This window comes from Anguilla anguilla, chromosome 3 (assembly GCF_013347855.1).
Source record: "Anguilla anguilla isolate fAngAng1 chromosome 3, fAngAng1.pri, whole genome shotgun sequence".
In the NCBI taxonomy this organism is placed as follows: Eukaryota; Metazoa; Chordata; class Actinopteri; order Anguilliformes; family Anguillidae; genus Anguilla; species Anguilla anguilla.
Window position 1 is genome coordinate 5,311,030 of NC_049203.1, and position 17,270 is coordinate 5,328,299.

At 40.5% G+C, this 17,270-nt stretch overlaps 2 protein-coding genes across 4 annotated transcripts in view; both read left to right on the forward strand.

Annotated features, from left to right (window-relative positions):
* Positions 1 to 17,270, forward strand: part of LOC118222479 (immunoglobulin superfamily member 3-like) — a 125,812-nt gene that overhangs the window by 31,824 nt on the left and 76,718 nt on the right. The gene's annotated exons all lie outside the window — the stretch shown is intronic.
* On the forward strand, positions 1,283 to 12,039 carry LOC118223799 (immunoglobulin superfamily member 3-like). 3 transcript variants are annotated; one of them, XM_035410788.1, is made up of 4 exons: positions 1,283 to 1,808; positions 10,388 to 10,741; positions 11,173 to 11,526; positions 11,686 to 12,039. In XM_035410788.1, exons 1-4 carry the CDS (start codon positions 1,643 to 1,645, stop codon positions 11,784 to 11,786), a joined length of 975 nt encoding a protein of 324 aa, XP_035266679.1. In that variant the 5' UTR covers positions 1,283 to 1,642; the 3' UTR covers positions 11,787 to 12,039. The 3 variants fall into 3 exon arrangements, with proteins under 3 accessions (XP_035266679.1, XP_035266680.1, XP_035266681.1); XM_035410789.1 differs by lacking the exons at positions 10,388 to 10,741; positions 11,173 to 11,526; positions 11,686 to 12,039 and adding exons at positions 1,944 to 2,294; positions 2,735 to 3,088; positions 3,248 to 3,606 and having other exon boundaries at positions 1,448 to 1,808; XM_035410790.1 differs by lacking the exon at positions 1,283 to 1,808 and adding an exon at positions 10,199 to 10,249.

The window sequence follows — 17,270 nt, forward strand, 5'->3', positions numbered from 1 at the left end:
AGTCAAAAACATGCATTGCCTTTCCTTAGGCCTCTGCACCCCGTTCATATGTTACTAGGCATCTCACTCATTTCAGTGGGGTCAGAACTACATATGCTCTTTTTAAGATAATCAGTGATTACACAACATTTCTTTTTGAAGAATACTACATTTCGAGAACTCAGCTCAATTGACTGTCAGAAATCTTTAACAAACAGTTTGAAAGGCTCTTTCATAAGGCCCAGTGATTAGGCAATGGGGAGCAGCTGGCCTGATTACAATGAACCACACCTGCCCCCCTGCCTGTGAGAAGGGCTGGTGCTGTCCATGGTGCTGCAGCTCTCCCAGGTTTCTGGAATACCAGGGTGCTGGAGGGACAGCACACCATCACCCTTCCTGGCATCACAATTTGCACAGCTAAGATTTTTAAATGAAATTCCTGATTGCAGTTATGCAAGAAGTTTAAAGAAACCAATTTTGAAAAAGTTTTATTGCTGTTCATGTAGTCATGTATTTAGAGAGCTTAATTTATGATTTTTAAATTTTTTAAAATTTATTTCATTTATTTATTTAAAAACGTATATATTCTAAGTTGAAATGCCACTAGGTGCATCGAACTGGCGCTTCATTGAGACAAGGCCAGGTGAGATAACAGAGGAAGTCCCCATAATGAGGCCATTGTGATGTCATCCAGTGACAGAACCTCAGGCCTCTGACATTGATACACTGGATATGGACAATCTACGGTATATAAGTTATTGCTGGTACAATGCTTATTCTATTATGAGAAAATGTTTCAGTTATGAATTATGAATTGTGCAATTACAAATCATGAAATAACTTATTCAAAGACACCTCACCCTGGTTTCAGTGCAGTGCAAAATCACAATGTAAGATCAGGTGTGACATCACAGTATGAACATTCCAGTGAGCTGCCCAATGTTCTGAACTCATTAGCATAATCAGCCATTCTAAACTTTTGGGAGGCTCTCGTAGTAAAGACAACAGATCTTTTTTTTTGTTGTTGTTTTTGACCACTTTTTTCATGTTTGCAGATGATAGAAGTTGAAAAATATCAAAAATGCATGTGAATGCAGAATCCCGACCCAATCCAACTACGGGCAGCACGGACTCCTACTCCTGGAATGGGACAGCAGAGAAATTCAGCACCATGGACACTGCACACAAACACACATGCAATCACACACACACACACACACACACACGCATACACACATAGAGACGCACACACACATACATGAGCACACACACACAGCCACACACATATACACCCGCGCACACACACATACACACATACACACACATGCACACACGCACCCACACACATATACACCCACGCACACACACACACAGACATATTAATTACTGTAGTATGAATTGAGGTGCCTTTTCAATCTAAAGTTACTCTTAAAGTAAGCCAGTTAAAACATTGTGAAGACATCTACATTATTGCACTGTAAATAACAACTGGATTATTATTATTATTTGACCTATATTAAGCAGGATGGAAATAATGACATCAGTGTTCTTTTTTTGCACTGAGGGTGTTTATCAGCAGATGCTTGTGCAGCTCTTGTGCACCCAAATCATTAAACAGCCAATCAAATCTGCCCCTGACATGTGCCCTCCTACTGTTCAGTGAATGACAAGAAATTATTACCTCAAGTCCTCCTCTTATCTGTACAGTTTGAGTTTTACAGCGCAGAGGACAAACAGGGTCTCAGGCAGAGCAGAGTCTCCAGAAGAGGAGAGTTCAGATACAGTGATGCCGCCACTCTGTGCTGTTCTTGTGCTTTTCAGCAAAGTCTGTAAGTGTATAATTATTAACTTAACAGTCAAAACAAGTCTGCTCAAAGACAGTATGGAGACATTTATACAGAGATCAGTGTTTTTCCCGTATTGTCCTGATTGTCAGTTGAAGGTGCTTTCTGTTTTATTTCCAGATGGTCTGCTTGGGAAGAACATAGTTCAGCCTCACGCGCTTATGACAGCTCAGCTGGGAGACACTGTGACTCTCCCATGTTTCTGTGCTAAAGATGGTGTGCTATGGTTCAGATGGCTTAAGCAGCCTTTCGGACAGAAGCCTGAGCAATTGTTAATGATAAAAAATTCTGAACCTTATACTATAAAATTCAATGATTTAAACAGCACACGCCTCAGTGCTAAAGCAGCAAAGGGGACCTCGAATCTGACTGTGTCACAACTAGAGCCGTCGGATTCAGCCACATACTACTGCGCTATTGTGCTCAACGATGAACTCAGCTTTGAAGAAGGAACTACATTAATGGTCCTGGGTAAATTTGAACCTTCAGTCCACGTCTTATGCTTCTTTTTTCTTGTACAGGTTTAGAAGATGATTTAAAATTTGAAAAAATCTTAAGAAATCAGATCTTTTTTTGTAGGGTCACTAAAATGCAAAGCATTAAGAAATTGAGGTACATCAACATTTGTTATTACTGGAGATACTGTATGTTCAGCGAAACAGGCTAAAATTGCTTTATTATTTTTCTAAACTCATTGATACAAAAGACCTAAATAGACATTTTCTTTATTCCTTTATTTTTTTCTTTATTAAGCTAATTGCTAGTTTGGAAATGACAAAACCAGATTTAAAATAGTGTTTGTACAAAAAGAAAACCCTGCATATGCTTATGAATTAAAGAAATACTAAAATTATGATCGAATCCAAGCTTGTATCCTGTTATAATTTTTATTATTGAACTGAATTCCTCAGGGTCAGAGTCACACGGCAGGACAGTAGTACTGCAGCAGCCCAAGTCTGAGTCAGTGCAGCCAGGAAATTCTGCGACTCTGCAGTGTACAGTACACACTGAGACCTGTGCAGGAGAACACAGTGTGTACTGGTTCAGACAGGGCTCAGGAGAGTCCCCTCCAGGAATCATTTCCACCCATGGAACCAGGAGTGATGAGTGCCAGAGGAGCTCTGGGGCTGTGTCTCCCACACAGAGCTGTGTCTACAACTTCCCCAAGAGGAACCTCAACCCCTTTGATGCTGGGACTTACTACTGTGCTGTGGCCACCTGTGGGGAGATCCTGTTTGGGAACGGGACCAAGCTGGACTTTGAGGGTAAGCTCATTTAAATGTATGTACAATATAATAGCACAGTTAGTATTAATACACCTTTGTTATTTAATTAATAAGGAAAATATTTAGATTTTAACATAATTTTGATTGTAGCAACATCAATGTCATTCACAAAATCCTAAACAAATATTTATATTTCAGGAGGTGAATTATCCACGCTTGTCTGGCTCTCGATCATACGGACTGGAGTTCTCTGTTGCATGTTACCCATATTTGTCCTCATCTATTGCAAGAAGGCATAAATAATAATACTAATACGGGATTCATATCATTATATCAGCATGTGTGTCATGTACATTTTAATATCTCCTTCTGGGTATTCTTTTTCTCCTTTCTCTTGTTATTCAGATTTTTTTTTCCAGTGAACAATATCTGTTCACATATTCACCAGGTGTATTAATCCTAATGTGCTGTTCTGATAAAGTTGGTAGAACAGTCTGAGACAAATGATGTTACTCAAACAATGTAATGCAATTAAACGTAATTCCAGTCATTTGAAATGCATGGTTATGATTATGTTCCTGATCCAGTACTCTGAAGTTTTTTAACACAGACAGTTATAGCGGAAAGGATATTGTCAACTTTAGTCAGAACCTGTAAATACATGCAACATTTCTCACAGTCTACGGTAGCTGCTGGCTCTTCGTGAAGATGTCTTATTTTGGGCTGTTTGAGGAATCAAATGCATTCTTAGAGAAATCATGCACTTTGGAAAAATCACTGCTATTCCAACATCTAAACAAAATGAATACACATCACATGCATACATTAAGATAATAAGTTGAAGATACAAATGAAAATATATTGCAGAAAGTTCATGAACCGAACTTTGGTACTGAGAGCTAATGGTTTGCAAACCAGTAGCTTCAAACATACAGGTGAGACACAGTAACGGAATCTTAGGACTGTTATCGCCATTCCTGTTTTTACAACAGAAATGTGTCGTAGTGTGGTGCAGCCAATATTTTCGGTATTGGAAAATACTTGTACTGATCAGTAACAGCAAAAGCTCATGCTTAACCTCCTATCACATATTCATGCAGAGTGTGTCTCATTGATGGTTATTCATTTCTACTAAGGGCTAATTCTACATGTATAGCAGGCTGTGCCTTTAAAATAGGCCTGACGAGGGCCTGGTTACCATTCAGTCTGAGGTCTGTCTGTTCTGCCCAGTATTGTGACCAGGTGGCTTAGATACATTTGTGCCAAACAGAATAATCTGTCAGTTTCACACTATTTTAGGATTTTATTATTTTTTAAATCTGCAAACTTTCTTGTACGCATCACATTGTACATGGAAAGGTCCCAGTGTTAAATATCTGATCAGTTTTTGAATTGCTTTTTGTCGAGCCTCAACTCAAAGTTAAGACATGCCGTAATATTTGGAACGCTAACACTAGTTGCTTGGAGCTAATTAAAGCTGCTTTAGCTTCATAGTGCTCGTTAGTCTTGGATGGTAGATTTTGCACTGAACATCCAGGCATTAGAGAGTCAAATGTAATGCGTACAAGAAAAAAAAACAACTAGCATAATGTGGGCATGATGCACTTTTCTCTTTGGTGGGTTCATGGGTCTGTATCACGTTTGGTTGTGAGAGTGGACTGCCCTGCGAACAGTGCCAGTGCTATTGCGGTTTCAAAAGAGCTAAAAAATGCTCACAGGGAAAGTAGGACCCTGTGTCAGGGAGTACTGTAGCCCGGGCCCTCCCACCATTACATAGATTCACAAATATCATGATCACTTTTCTAGTCAGGACATCATCCACAGTGTTAACATCACCATCATCATCCTCATCATCATCGCCATTGTTAACATCACCACCACCACCTCATCATCATCATCATCATCATCTTTCAACTTATTTCAGACAATGAACAATTTGACTAAATGATTTAAGTTTAATAATTTGACGAGTGTTTAATAATTATTCTGTGGTAAATAGGTATTCTCGACTGCATGCAGGCAGTCTATCTCTAAAGGATGTTTATCGATAGACATCAGAATAACACCCTGGTCAGTCACTAGGTACAGTACCATGAAGTTTCCATCCTGAGAATTATATCTACAAAACAGGAAATTATTACACCATTTGCATAATTTAATAATCATTAGTTACTTGTGTTGAATCCAGGGAACATAAACCAAACAGATCTATATACGGTACGTACAGTACATCCACACAAGCAGTTAACTGCATTTGTAATGGAAGTCCACAGAAGTCTGATTATAGATCCCTCAAGAATGGAAGTTTTGTGGCTTGATGTTCATGCTCTCACCCGCCCCCTGGTGTCAGGTGCTGGGAATGCACCCGTTCTCTGAGGAAGAGCGGTGAACATGTACTCAGCTGCTGTGTAGCATTAATCACACTGGACCCATTCTTTTGCATTTCACAGAGATGCCTGTGTTTTGTGACCACGATTCACATTATAATGTTTGTTACGTCTCTCAAGGTGTCTAGGGGTAGGAGGGAGTACATAACATATATATTGAAATAAAGTGTCCGGGTGAAAAGGTGTTGTGCACGTTTAGTATAAATACTCAGGGCAGACAAAGTTGCAGGTGCTATTAAAGGTGTTATTATGAGAGTGCAAGTGAAGTGATATTTACATTTGTACAAGTTAACACAAAACAAGACACAACTAGGTCACAAGGCCAAGGGACATGAATGTAGCCAAAGAAATGAAATAAACAAAACCAAACAGCGCTAGAACAAAAGATAATCTGACTAACTAAGCAAAACACAAGACTATCTAGCTACTCTTACAAACAAAAATACACAGCTGGCAACCACCCCTTTTCTAATGTGTCTGTACAAGTTTCCTCCTGCGTGTAGCACCGGTGTATAGAGGCCTCTGTCTTACCTGCCCCAGGGCCTGAACCACACACAGACAACCACACATACACAAGCAGGGGAAACGTTTACACGCACACTCACAAGTCTCAAATCTCTACTGCACATACACAACCACACAGCGAAAACGAACAGAGATCAATAACAGAGAGACGACGAGCAGCAGCAGCCACGCAGCTTTTATCTTCCAGAGGAGGGATGTGATTGGTGGAGGCGGGACCAGGTTAACGATGATTGACAGCAGGGACAGTGAATGGAATGATGAATGGCTCTCCTGCAGCAGTACAGAGGGGGAAAAAAAAAAAACACACACGACGTGGAACGTAACATTTGTCAAATTGTCTAAAAACCGAACGGGCTGCAGGTAGCATGGCGGTGGGGATGGTAGGGTCACAGTTATTCTGCTTGTGTATCTTAAGAGACGAACTCTCAGAACATTTCCATGAAATACATACATTTTTATGGCTGTCAGAATGCTCTTGGGACAGAAACTCTTGTATACGGGTAAAAGAATAAAATGCAGGCACTCTGTCACATGGAGAGAGGCTTTGGCTGATATGCTTCCTGCTCTGAGGTCACTGCACTGCTTATTGTTTCTGAAAGCTTTTGCACACGGCTCTCTTTTTCAATACCAGCAAAATGAGCTTGCCTGTTTCAGTCTGCTCTGTTGTGGTGACAGCGGAGGTCCAGTTATTTTCCACTCACAGCCTAATACATTCAGCTCTACACAGACCAGAGCTGCACAGGAAGACTGACCTGCAGCTCCTCCCTCTCTCAGCGCTGAAACCACACTGAGGCTTTGATCAAATTCACCCGCCTCACACCTCAGACCACCTTTCCATTACAACAGACCAGACAAGAGAGGCATAGAAAACAGTGCACTTTTATTTATAATCTGTCCCCAAGATTTAAATATACACTCAATAAGTCATAAAACATCATTTAAAAATACTGAAATTTGAACATCTTTATCATTCCCCTCCTTTTCCTGCCCTGATGGTACATTCCATGGTCATGTGACCAGCTGTGGTGACTCAGGACATGACAGTTTTCTTGACTCATTCAGGACATGCTGTATTCTTCATAATGAATGTACGTGCTGAGTAAGGTGTGGAGCAGAATGGACTCAAAGGAAACTATCATTGTATCATGGGGGGGGGGGGGTTGCATATCAGGATGTGAGTGTACAGGTGAGGGGGAAGAGAGAGTGCGTGCCTGTGTGTGTGTGTGTGTATGTGACCAAAGAGAGTAGTATCCCAGAAAGTTAAATTCCATTGGGTACTGGGGGTCAGGGCAGTATTAATTATTGTCCGGAACTCGTTTTGTTTCCTGTTTATAACCTTTTCCCTTTGAGAGCACACTAGAAATCACGCTCTGAGACCTGCTTGCTGGTCTGAGGGGAGTTTTTGCACAATGCTGGAGGTGCAGCTCTCTCTGTGTTTTGGCCTGACTCTCTGGCCACTGACTGAGAACGAAACCTCTCTGCTCTGCCTTTGTGGTTTCCTCTGCATGCACTCCTTTCAAACCTGGCACCTCCCTCTCTGTCTGCCTGACTCTCTCTCTCTCTCTCTCTCTCTCTCTCTCTTCCTGTGGTACTTCAGAAAGAGCAGAACTATGTGTGCTCTCTTGAGATCATAAATACATTGCATGCAATCACTGATCAGAGAGCTGCCACACATCTGTTGCAAGTAGTTTGAGGATTACTAATCATGGCCTTTTGTTGGCCATTATATTACCGTTCACTGAGCTCAAACCACCCTTTGACATGTTGTTATAATAGGAGTTTAAACATTCTCCAAATGTAAACATTTTGATTTAATCCTGGATTAGTTTCTAAAGACTCTTCTTCATGATTCCTTTACCCTTACAACCCTTGTGATGCATTGTTGGGGGTGGCAATCAAATGGTGAACAAGCAAAATAAAGTCAAAAACATGCATTGCCTTTCCTTAGGCCTCTGCATGCACCCCTTTCATATGTTACCAGGCATCTCTCTCTCTCATTTCAGTGGGGTCAGAACTACATGTGCTCTTTTGACATAATCAGTGATTACACACCATTTCTTTTTGAAGAATACATTTTGAGAACTCAGTTCAAATGGCTGTCAGAAATCTTTCATAAACGGTTTGAAAGCTTTCTAATCATGGTCTTTCGTTGCCCATTTTTTTAACTTTCACAAAACTCAAACCACCATGTTTGTACAGTAGGATGATTAAACATGTCACAATTGCAAACATTCTGATTTCATTCAGGACATGAATTGGTAGCCCAATACTGTTCTTAGTGATTCTTTTACGCTAATAGACTTTGTGATGCAGTGCTGGGGTAGGCCACTGTATCACATGATGAAAAGACAAAATAAAATAAAAAATTTACTTATTTTCATTCGTCCAGGAACTGAAAAACAACAACAACAAAATACTAAAAAAAATAAAAAAAATAACAGAACGAGGAAACTGTCCTGAATAATAATCCAGAGGCCAAAAGTACACAACAAACTAACCCTTCAAACACAACAACAACCTTTCATAAAAAGGATTCCTTACGCCTGTGAGAAAGGCCCTTTTATAAGGCCCAGTGATCAGGCAATGGGGAGCAGCTGGCGTAATTACAATGAGCCACACCTGCCCCCCTGCCTGTGAGAAGGGCCGGTGCTGTCCATGGTGCTGCAGCTCTCCCAGGTTGCTGGAATACCAGGGAGCTGGAGGGACAGCTCACCATTACCCTTTCTGACACCACAACCAGCACAGCTAAGATTTTTAAACGAATGTGCTGGTTGCAGTTATGCAAGAAGATTAAAGGAAACCGTTTTGAAAAAAGTTTCATTGCTGTTCATGCATGTCATGTATTTTGAGAGCCTAAATTATGATTTTTAAAAATGTATGTATTTATTTCATTTATTTATTTAAAAACTTACATATTCTAAGTTTAAATGCAACTAGGTGCATTGAACTGGCCCTTCATTGAGACAAGGCCAGAGAGATAACAGAAGTAGTCCCCTTAATGAGACCATTGTGATGTCATCCAGTGACCTCAAGCCTCAGACATTGACACCTTGGATATGGGCAATCTACATTATGTAAGTTATTGCTGGTATATTGCTCATTCTATGATGAGAAAATGTTTCAGTTATGAATTATGAGTTGTGCAATTACAAATCATGAAATAACTTATTTAAAGACACCTCACCCTGGTTACAGTGCAGTGCAAAATCACAATGTAAGATCAGGTGTGACATCACAGTATGAACATTCCAGTGAGCTGCCTCCAAACTCATTAGCATAATCAATAGCATAATCATTCTAAACTTTTGTGAGGCTCTCTTAGTAAAGACAACAGTTTTTTTCTTGTTTTTGATCACTTTTTTGTTTTTTCCGATGAAAATTACCAAAAATGCATGTGAATGCAGAATCCCGGCCCAATCCACCTACGGGCAGCACTGCCTCCTACTCCTGGAATGGGACAGCAGAGAAATTAGCACCATGGATACTGCACACACACACACACACACACACACACTCAACCGTATTCACATACACACACACACACATACACACCACACAAATACACACACATAGACACATACACCTCCATGCACAAACACATACATGCGCACACACAACCATATAGACACACACACACACACACACACACTCACTCAGACACACACACACATACACACTCCACACAAACACACACACACAGACACAGAAACCTCCACGCACACACACATAGATGAGCACACACACGCACCCACACACATATACACCCACGCACACACACATACACACATACACACACATGCACATACGAACCCACACACATATACACCCACGCACACATATTGAACTGTAATATGAATTGAGGAGCCTTTTTCAATTTAAAGTTACTCTTAAAGTAACCTATTTAAAACTATGTGAAAACTTCCACATTATTGCACTGTAAATTACAACTGGATTATTATTATTATTTGTCCTTTATTAAGCAGGATGGAAATAATGACAACAGTGTTCTTTTGTTGCACTGAGGGTGTGTATCAGTAGATGCTTGTGCAGCTCTTGTGCACCCAAATCATTAAACAGCCAATCAAATCTGCCCCTGACATGTGCCCTCCTACTGTTCAGTGAATGACAAGAAATTATTACCTCAAGTCCTCCTCTTAGCTGTACAGTTTGAGTTTTACAGCGCAGAGGACAAGCAGGGTCTCAGGCAGAGAAGAGTCTCCAGAAGAGGAGAGTTCAGATAGAGTGATGCCACCACTCTGTGCTGTTCTTGTGCTTTTCAGCAAAGTTTGTAAGTCTATAATTATTATTAACTTAACAGTCAAAACAAGTCTGCTCAAAGACAGTATGGAGACATTTATACAGAGATCAGTGTTTTTCCCGTATTGTTCCCATTGTCAGTTGAAGGTGCTTTTTGTTTTATTTCCAGATGGTCTGCTTGGGAAGAGCATAGTTCAGCCTGATGTGCTGGTGACAGCTCAGCTTGGAGACACTGTGACTCTCTCATGTTTCTATGCTAAAGATGATGTGCAATGGTACAGATGGCTTAAGCAGCCTCTTGGACAGAAGCCTGAGCAATTGTTAAAGATATTCAATTCTGAACCTTATACTATATATTTCAATGATTTTATAAACAGTACACGCCTCAGTGCTAAAGCAGCAAAGGGGACCTCGAACCTGACTGTGTCACAAGTAGAGCCGTCGGATTCAGCCACATACTACTGCGCTATTTTGCTCTACAATGATATCACCTTTGTAGAAGGAACTACATTAATGGTGCTGGGTAAATATGAACCTTCAGTCCACATCTTATACATCTTTATTCTTGTACAGGATTTTGAAGGTGATTTAAAATTTGAAAAAATCTTAAGCAGATCTTTTTTTTTAGGGTCATAAAATCTCTAAGCATTAAGAAATTGAGGTATTTCAACATTTGTTATTACTGGAGATACTGTATGTTGAGCGAAACAGGCTAAAATTGCATTATTATCTAAACTCATTGATACAAAAGACATAAATAGACATTTTCTTTATTTCTTTTTTTTTCTTTACTAAGCTAATTGCTAGATTGGAAATGACAAAACCAGATTTAAAATAGTGTTTGTACAAAAAGAAAACCCTGCATATGCTTTTGAATTACAGAAATACAAAAATAATGATCGAATCCAAGCATGTATCCTGTTATAATTTTAATTATTGAACTGAATTCTTCAGGGTCAGAGTCACACGGCAGGACAGTAGTACTGCAGCAGCCCGAGTCTGAGTCAGTGCATTGTGGAGACTCTGTAACTCTGCAGTGTACAGTACACACTGAGACCTGTGCAGGAGAACACAGTGTGTACTGGTTCAGACAGGGCTCAGGAGAGTCCCCTCCAGGAATCATTTACACCCATGGAACCAGGAGTGATGAGTGCCAGAGGAGCTCTGGGGCTGTGTCTCCCACACAGAGCTGTGTCTACAAATTCCCCAAGAGGAACCTCAGCCCCTCTGATGCTGGGACTTACTACTGTGCTGTGGCCACCTGTGGGGAGATCCTGTTTGGGAGTGGGACCAAGCTGGATTTTGAGGGTAAGCTCATTTAAATGTATGTATGATTTAATATCACAGTTAGTATTAATTCACATTTGTTATTTAATTAATAAGGAAAATATTTAGATTTTAACATAATTTTGATTGTAGCAACATCAATGTCATTCACAAAATCCTAAACAAATATTTATATTTCAGGAGGTGAATTATCCACGCTTGTCTGGCTCTCGATCATACGGACTGTAGTTCTCTGTTGCATGTTGCCCATATTTGTCCTCATCTATTGCAAAAAGGCATAAATAATAATGCTAATACGGGATTCATATAATTATATCAGCATGTGTGTCATGTTCATTTTAATATCTCCTTCTGGGTATTCTTTTTCTCCTTTCTCTTGTTATTCAAATTTTTTTTCCAGAGAACAATACCTGTTCACAAATTCACCAGGTGTATTAATCCTAATGTGCTGTTCTGACTAAGTTGGCAGAACAGCCTGAGACAGCTGATGTTACTCAAACAATGTAATGCAATTAAACTTAATTCCAGTCATTTGAGATGCATGGTTATGATTATGTTCCTGATCCAGTACTCTGAAATTTTTTAACACAGACAGTTATAGCGGAAAGGGTATTGTCAACTTTAGTCAGAACCTGTAAATACAAGCAACATTTCTCTCAGTCTACGGTAGCGGCTGGCTCTTCGTGAAGATGTCTTATTTTGGGCTGTTTGAGGAATCAAATATATTCTTAGAGATATCATGCACTTTGGAAAAAACATGTGAATACATATCACATGCATACATTAAGATAATAAGTTGAAGATACAAATGAAAATATATTGCAGTACAGAAAGTTCATGAATCGAACTTTGGCACGGAGAGCTAATGGTTTGCAAACAGTAGCTTCAAACGTACAGGTGAGACACAGTAACGGAATCTTAGGACTGTTATCGCCATTCCTGTTTTTACAACAGAAAGGTATCGTAGTGTGGTGCAGCCAATATTTTCGGAATTGGAAAAAACTTGTACTGATCAGTAAAAGGAAAAGCTCATGCTTTACCTCCTATCACATATTCATGCAGAGTGTGTCTCATTGATGGTTATTCATTTCCACTAAGGGCTAATTCTACATGTATAGCAGGCTGTGCCTTTAAAATAGGCCTGACGAGGGCCTGGTTACCATTCAGTCTGAGGTCTGTCTGTTCTGCCCAGTATTGTGACCTGGTGGCATAGATACATTTGTGCCAAACAGAAAAATCTGTCAGTTTCACACTATTTTTGGATTTTATTATTTTTTAAATCTGCAAACTTTCTTGTACGCATCACATTGTACATGGAAAGGTCCCAGCGTTAAAACGTCTGATCAGTTTTCGAGTTGCTTTTTGTCGAGCCTCAACTCAAAGTTAAGACATGCCGTAATATTTGGAACGCTAACACTAGTTGCTTGGAGCTAATTAAAGCTGCTTTAGCTTCATAGTGCTCGTTAGTCTTGTATGGAAGATTTTGCACTGAACATCCAGGCATTAGAGAGTCAAGTGTAATGCGTACAAGAAAAAAAAAGCAAAACAACTAGCATAATGTGTGCATGATGCACTTTTCTCTTTGGTGGGTTCATGGGTCTGTATCACGTTTGGTTGTGAGTGCGCACTGCCCTGCGAACAGTCCCAGTGCTATTTCAGTTTCAAAAGTGGTATAAAATGCTCACAGGGGAAGTAGGAACCTGTGTCAGGGAGTACTGTAGCCCAGGCCCTCCCAACATTACATAGATTCACAAATATCCTGATGACTTTTCTAGTCAGGACATCATCCACAGTGTTAACATCATCATCATCATCATCCTCATCATCATCGCCATTATTAACATCACCACCACCACCTCATCATCATCATCGCCATTATTAACATCACCACCACCACATCATCATCATCGTCATTGTCATCATTTTTCAGCTTATTTCAGACAATGATCAATTTGACTAAATGATTTAAGTTTAATAATTTGACGAGTGTTTAATAATTATTCTGTGGTAAATAGGTATTCTCGACTGCATGCAGGCAGTCTATCTCTAAGGATGTTTAGAGATAGACATCAGAATGACACCCTGGTCAGTCACTAGGTACAGTACCATGAAGTTTCCATCCTGAGAATTATATCTACAAAACAGGCAATTATTACACCATTTGCTTAATTTAATCATTAAAATAATAAAAACGAAAACGGAGTTACTTGTGTTGAATCCAGTTAACATAAACCAAACAGATCTATATATGGTACGTACAGTACATCCACACAAGCAGTTAACTGAATTTGTAATGGAAGTCCACACAAGTCTGATTATAGATCCCTCAAGAATGGAAGTATTGTGGCTTGATGTCCATGCTCTCACCTGCCCCCTGGTGTCATCAGCTGGGAATGCACCTGTTCTCTGAGGAAGAGTGGTGAACATGTACTCAGCTGCTGTGTAGCATTAATCACACTGGACCCATTCTTTTGCATTTCACAGAGATGCCTGTGTTTTGTGACCACGATTCACATTATAATGTTTGTTACGTCTCTCAAGGTGTCTAGGGGTAGGAGGGAGTACATAACATATATATTGAAAAAAAGTGTCCAGGTGAAAAGGTGTTGTGCATGTTTAATATAAATACTCAGGGCAGACAAAGTTGCAGGTGCTATTAAAGGTGTTATTATAAGAGTGCAAGTGAAGTGATATTTCAATTTGTACAAGTTAACACAAAACAAGACACAGCTCTGTCACAAGGCCAAGGGACATGAATGTAACCAAAGAAATGAAAAACAAAACCAAACAGCGCTAGAACAAAAGATAATCTGACTAACTAAGCAAAACACAAGACTATCTAGCTACTCTTACAAACAAAAATACAGTTGGCAACCACCCCTTTTCCAATGTGTCTGTACAAGTTTCCTCCTGCGTGTAGCACCGGTGTATAGAGGCCTCTGTCTTACCTGCCCCAGGGCCTGAACCACACACAGACAACCACACATACACAAGCAGGGGAAACGTTTACACGCACACTCACAGGTCTCAAATCTCTACCGCACATACACAACCACACAGCGAAAACGAACAGAGATCAATAACAGAGAGACGACGAGCAGCAGCAGCCACGCAGCTTTTATCTTCCAGAGGAGGGATGTGATTGGTGGAGGCGGGACAAGGTTAACGATGATTGACAGCGGGGACAGCGAATGGAATGATGAATGGCTCTCCTGCAGCAGTACAGAGGGGGAAATAAAATAACACACACGACGTGGAAGGTAACATTTGTCAAATAGTCAAAAAACCGAACGGGCTGCAGGTAGTATGGCGGTGGGGATGGTAGGGTCACAGTTATTCTGCTTGTGTATCTTAAGAGACGAACTCTCAGAACATTTCCATGAAATACATACATTTTTTATGGCTGTCAGAATGCTCTTGGGACAGAAACTCTCTTGTATAAGGGTAAAGGAATAAAATGCAGGCACTCAATGTCACATGGAGAGAGACTTTGGCTGATATGCTTCCTGCTCTGAGGTCACTGTGCTGCTTATTGTTTCTGAAAGCTTTTGCACACGGCTTTCTTTTTCATTACCAGTAAAATTAGTTTGTCTGTTTCAGACTGCTCTGTTGTGGTGACAGGGGAGGTCCAGTTATTTTCCACTCACAGCCTTATACATTCAGCTCTACACAGACCAGGGCTGCACAGGAAGACTGACCTGCAGCTCCTCCCTCTCTCAGCGCTGAAACCACACGGACGCTTCAATCAAATTCACCCGCCTCACACCTCAGACCACCTTTCCATTACAACAGACCAGACAAGAGAGGCCTAGAAGCCAGTGCACTTTTATATATAAACTGTCCCCACGATTTAAATATACACTCAATAAGTCATAAAACATAAAAAAATACTGAAATGATGTGAGCACAGAACATCTGATCATTCCCCTCCTTTTCCTGCCCTGATTGTACATTCCATGGTCATGTGACCAGCTGTGGTGATACGGGACATGAAAGTTCTTGACTCATTTAAGACAGCATTCTTGATATTAAATGTATGCGCTGAGTAAGGTGTGGAGCAGAATGGACTCACAGGAAACTATCCTTGTATTCAGGGCGGTTTGACTATCAGGATGTGAGTGTACAGGGGAGGGGGAAGAGAGAGTGCGTGCCTGTGTGTGTGTGCGCGCGTGTGTGTGTGTGTGTGCGTGCATGCGTGCGAGTGTGTGTGTGTGTGTGTGTGACCAAAGAGAGTAGTATCCCAGAAAGTTAAGTTCCATTGAGGACTGGGGGGCAGGGCAGTATTAATTATTGTCCGGTACTGTTTTCGTTTCCTGTTTGTAACCCTTTTCCTTTGAGATCATGTTGGAGATTACGCTCTGAGACCTGCTTACTGGTCTGAGGGGAGTTTTTGCACAATGCTGGACGTGCAGCTCTCTCTCTGGTTTGGTCTGGCTCTCTGGCCGCTGACTGAAAACAAAACCTCTCTGCTCTGCCTTTGTGGTTTCCTCTGCATGCACCCTTTCAAACCTGGCACCTCCCTCTCTGTCTGCCTGACTCTCTCTCTCTCTTTCTCTCTCTCTGATTTCCTGTGGTACTTCAGAAAGAGCAGAACTATGTGTGCTCTCTTGAGATAATCAGTGATTACATGCAGTGTATTTATGAAGAATAACACATTTTTCTTAGATCAGAGAGCTGCCACACATCTGTTGCAAGTAGTTTGAGGATTACTAATCATGGCCTTTTGTTTGCCATTTCACTGAGCTCAAACCACCCTTTGCAAAACATGTTGTTATACTAGGAGTTTAAACATTCTCCAAATGTAAACATTTTGATTTAATCCTGGATTAGTTTCCAAAGACTCTTCTTAATGATTCCTTTACCCTTACAGCCCTTGTGATGCCTTGCTGGGGGTGGCGATCAAATGGTGAACAAGCAAAATAAAGTCAAAAACATGCATTGCCTTTCCTTAGGCCTCTGCATGCATGCTTTTCATACATTACCAGGCATCTTTCTCTGTCATTTCAGTGGGGTCAGAACTGCATGTGCTCTTTTGAGATAATCAGTGATTACACACCATTTCTTTTTGAAGAATACACTTTGAGAACTCAGCTCAAATGGCTGTCAAATCTTTAACAAACAGTTTGAAAGCTTTGTAATCGTGGTCTTGATTGAACCACATTGCCTACTTTCAAAATACCCAAAACACCATGATCGTACAGTAGGGTGTTTAAAAATGTCACAATTGTAAACATTTTGATTTCATTCAGGACATGAATTGGGAGCCCAATACCCCTGCCTGTGAGAAGGACCTGTGCTGTCCATGGTCCTGCAGCTCTCCCAGGTTGCTTAGATACCTGGGTGCTGGAGGGACAGAACACCACCACCCTTCCGGGCACCACAACCTGCACAGCTAAGATTTTTAAACGAAAGTGCTGATTGTAGTTATGCAAGAAGTTTAAAGGAGCCTGTTTTGACAAAGTTTAATTGCTGTTCATGCAGTCATGGATTTTGAGAGCTTAATTTATGATTTAAAAAAATGTATGTATTAATTTCATTTTTTTATTTAAAAACTTACATATTCTAATTTTAAATGCAACTAGGTGCATTGAACTGGCCCTTCATTGAGACAAAGCCAGGAGAGATAACCGAGGTAGTCCCCTTAATGAGGCCATTGTGATGTCATCCAGTGACAGAACCTCAGGCCTCAGACATTGAGACCCTGGATATGGACAATCTACATCATGAAAGTTATTGCTGGTACATTTCTCATTCTATTATGAGAA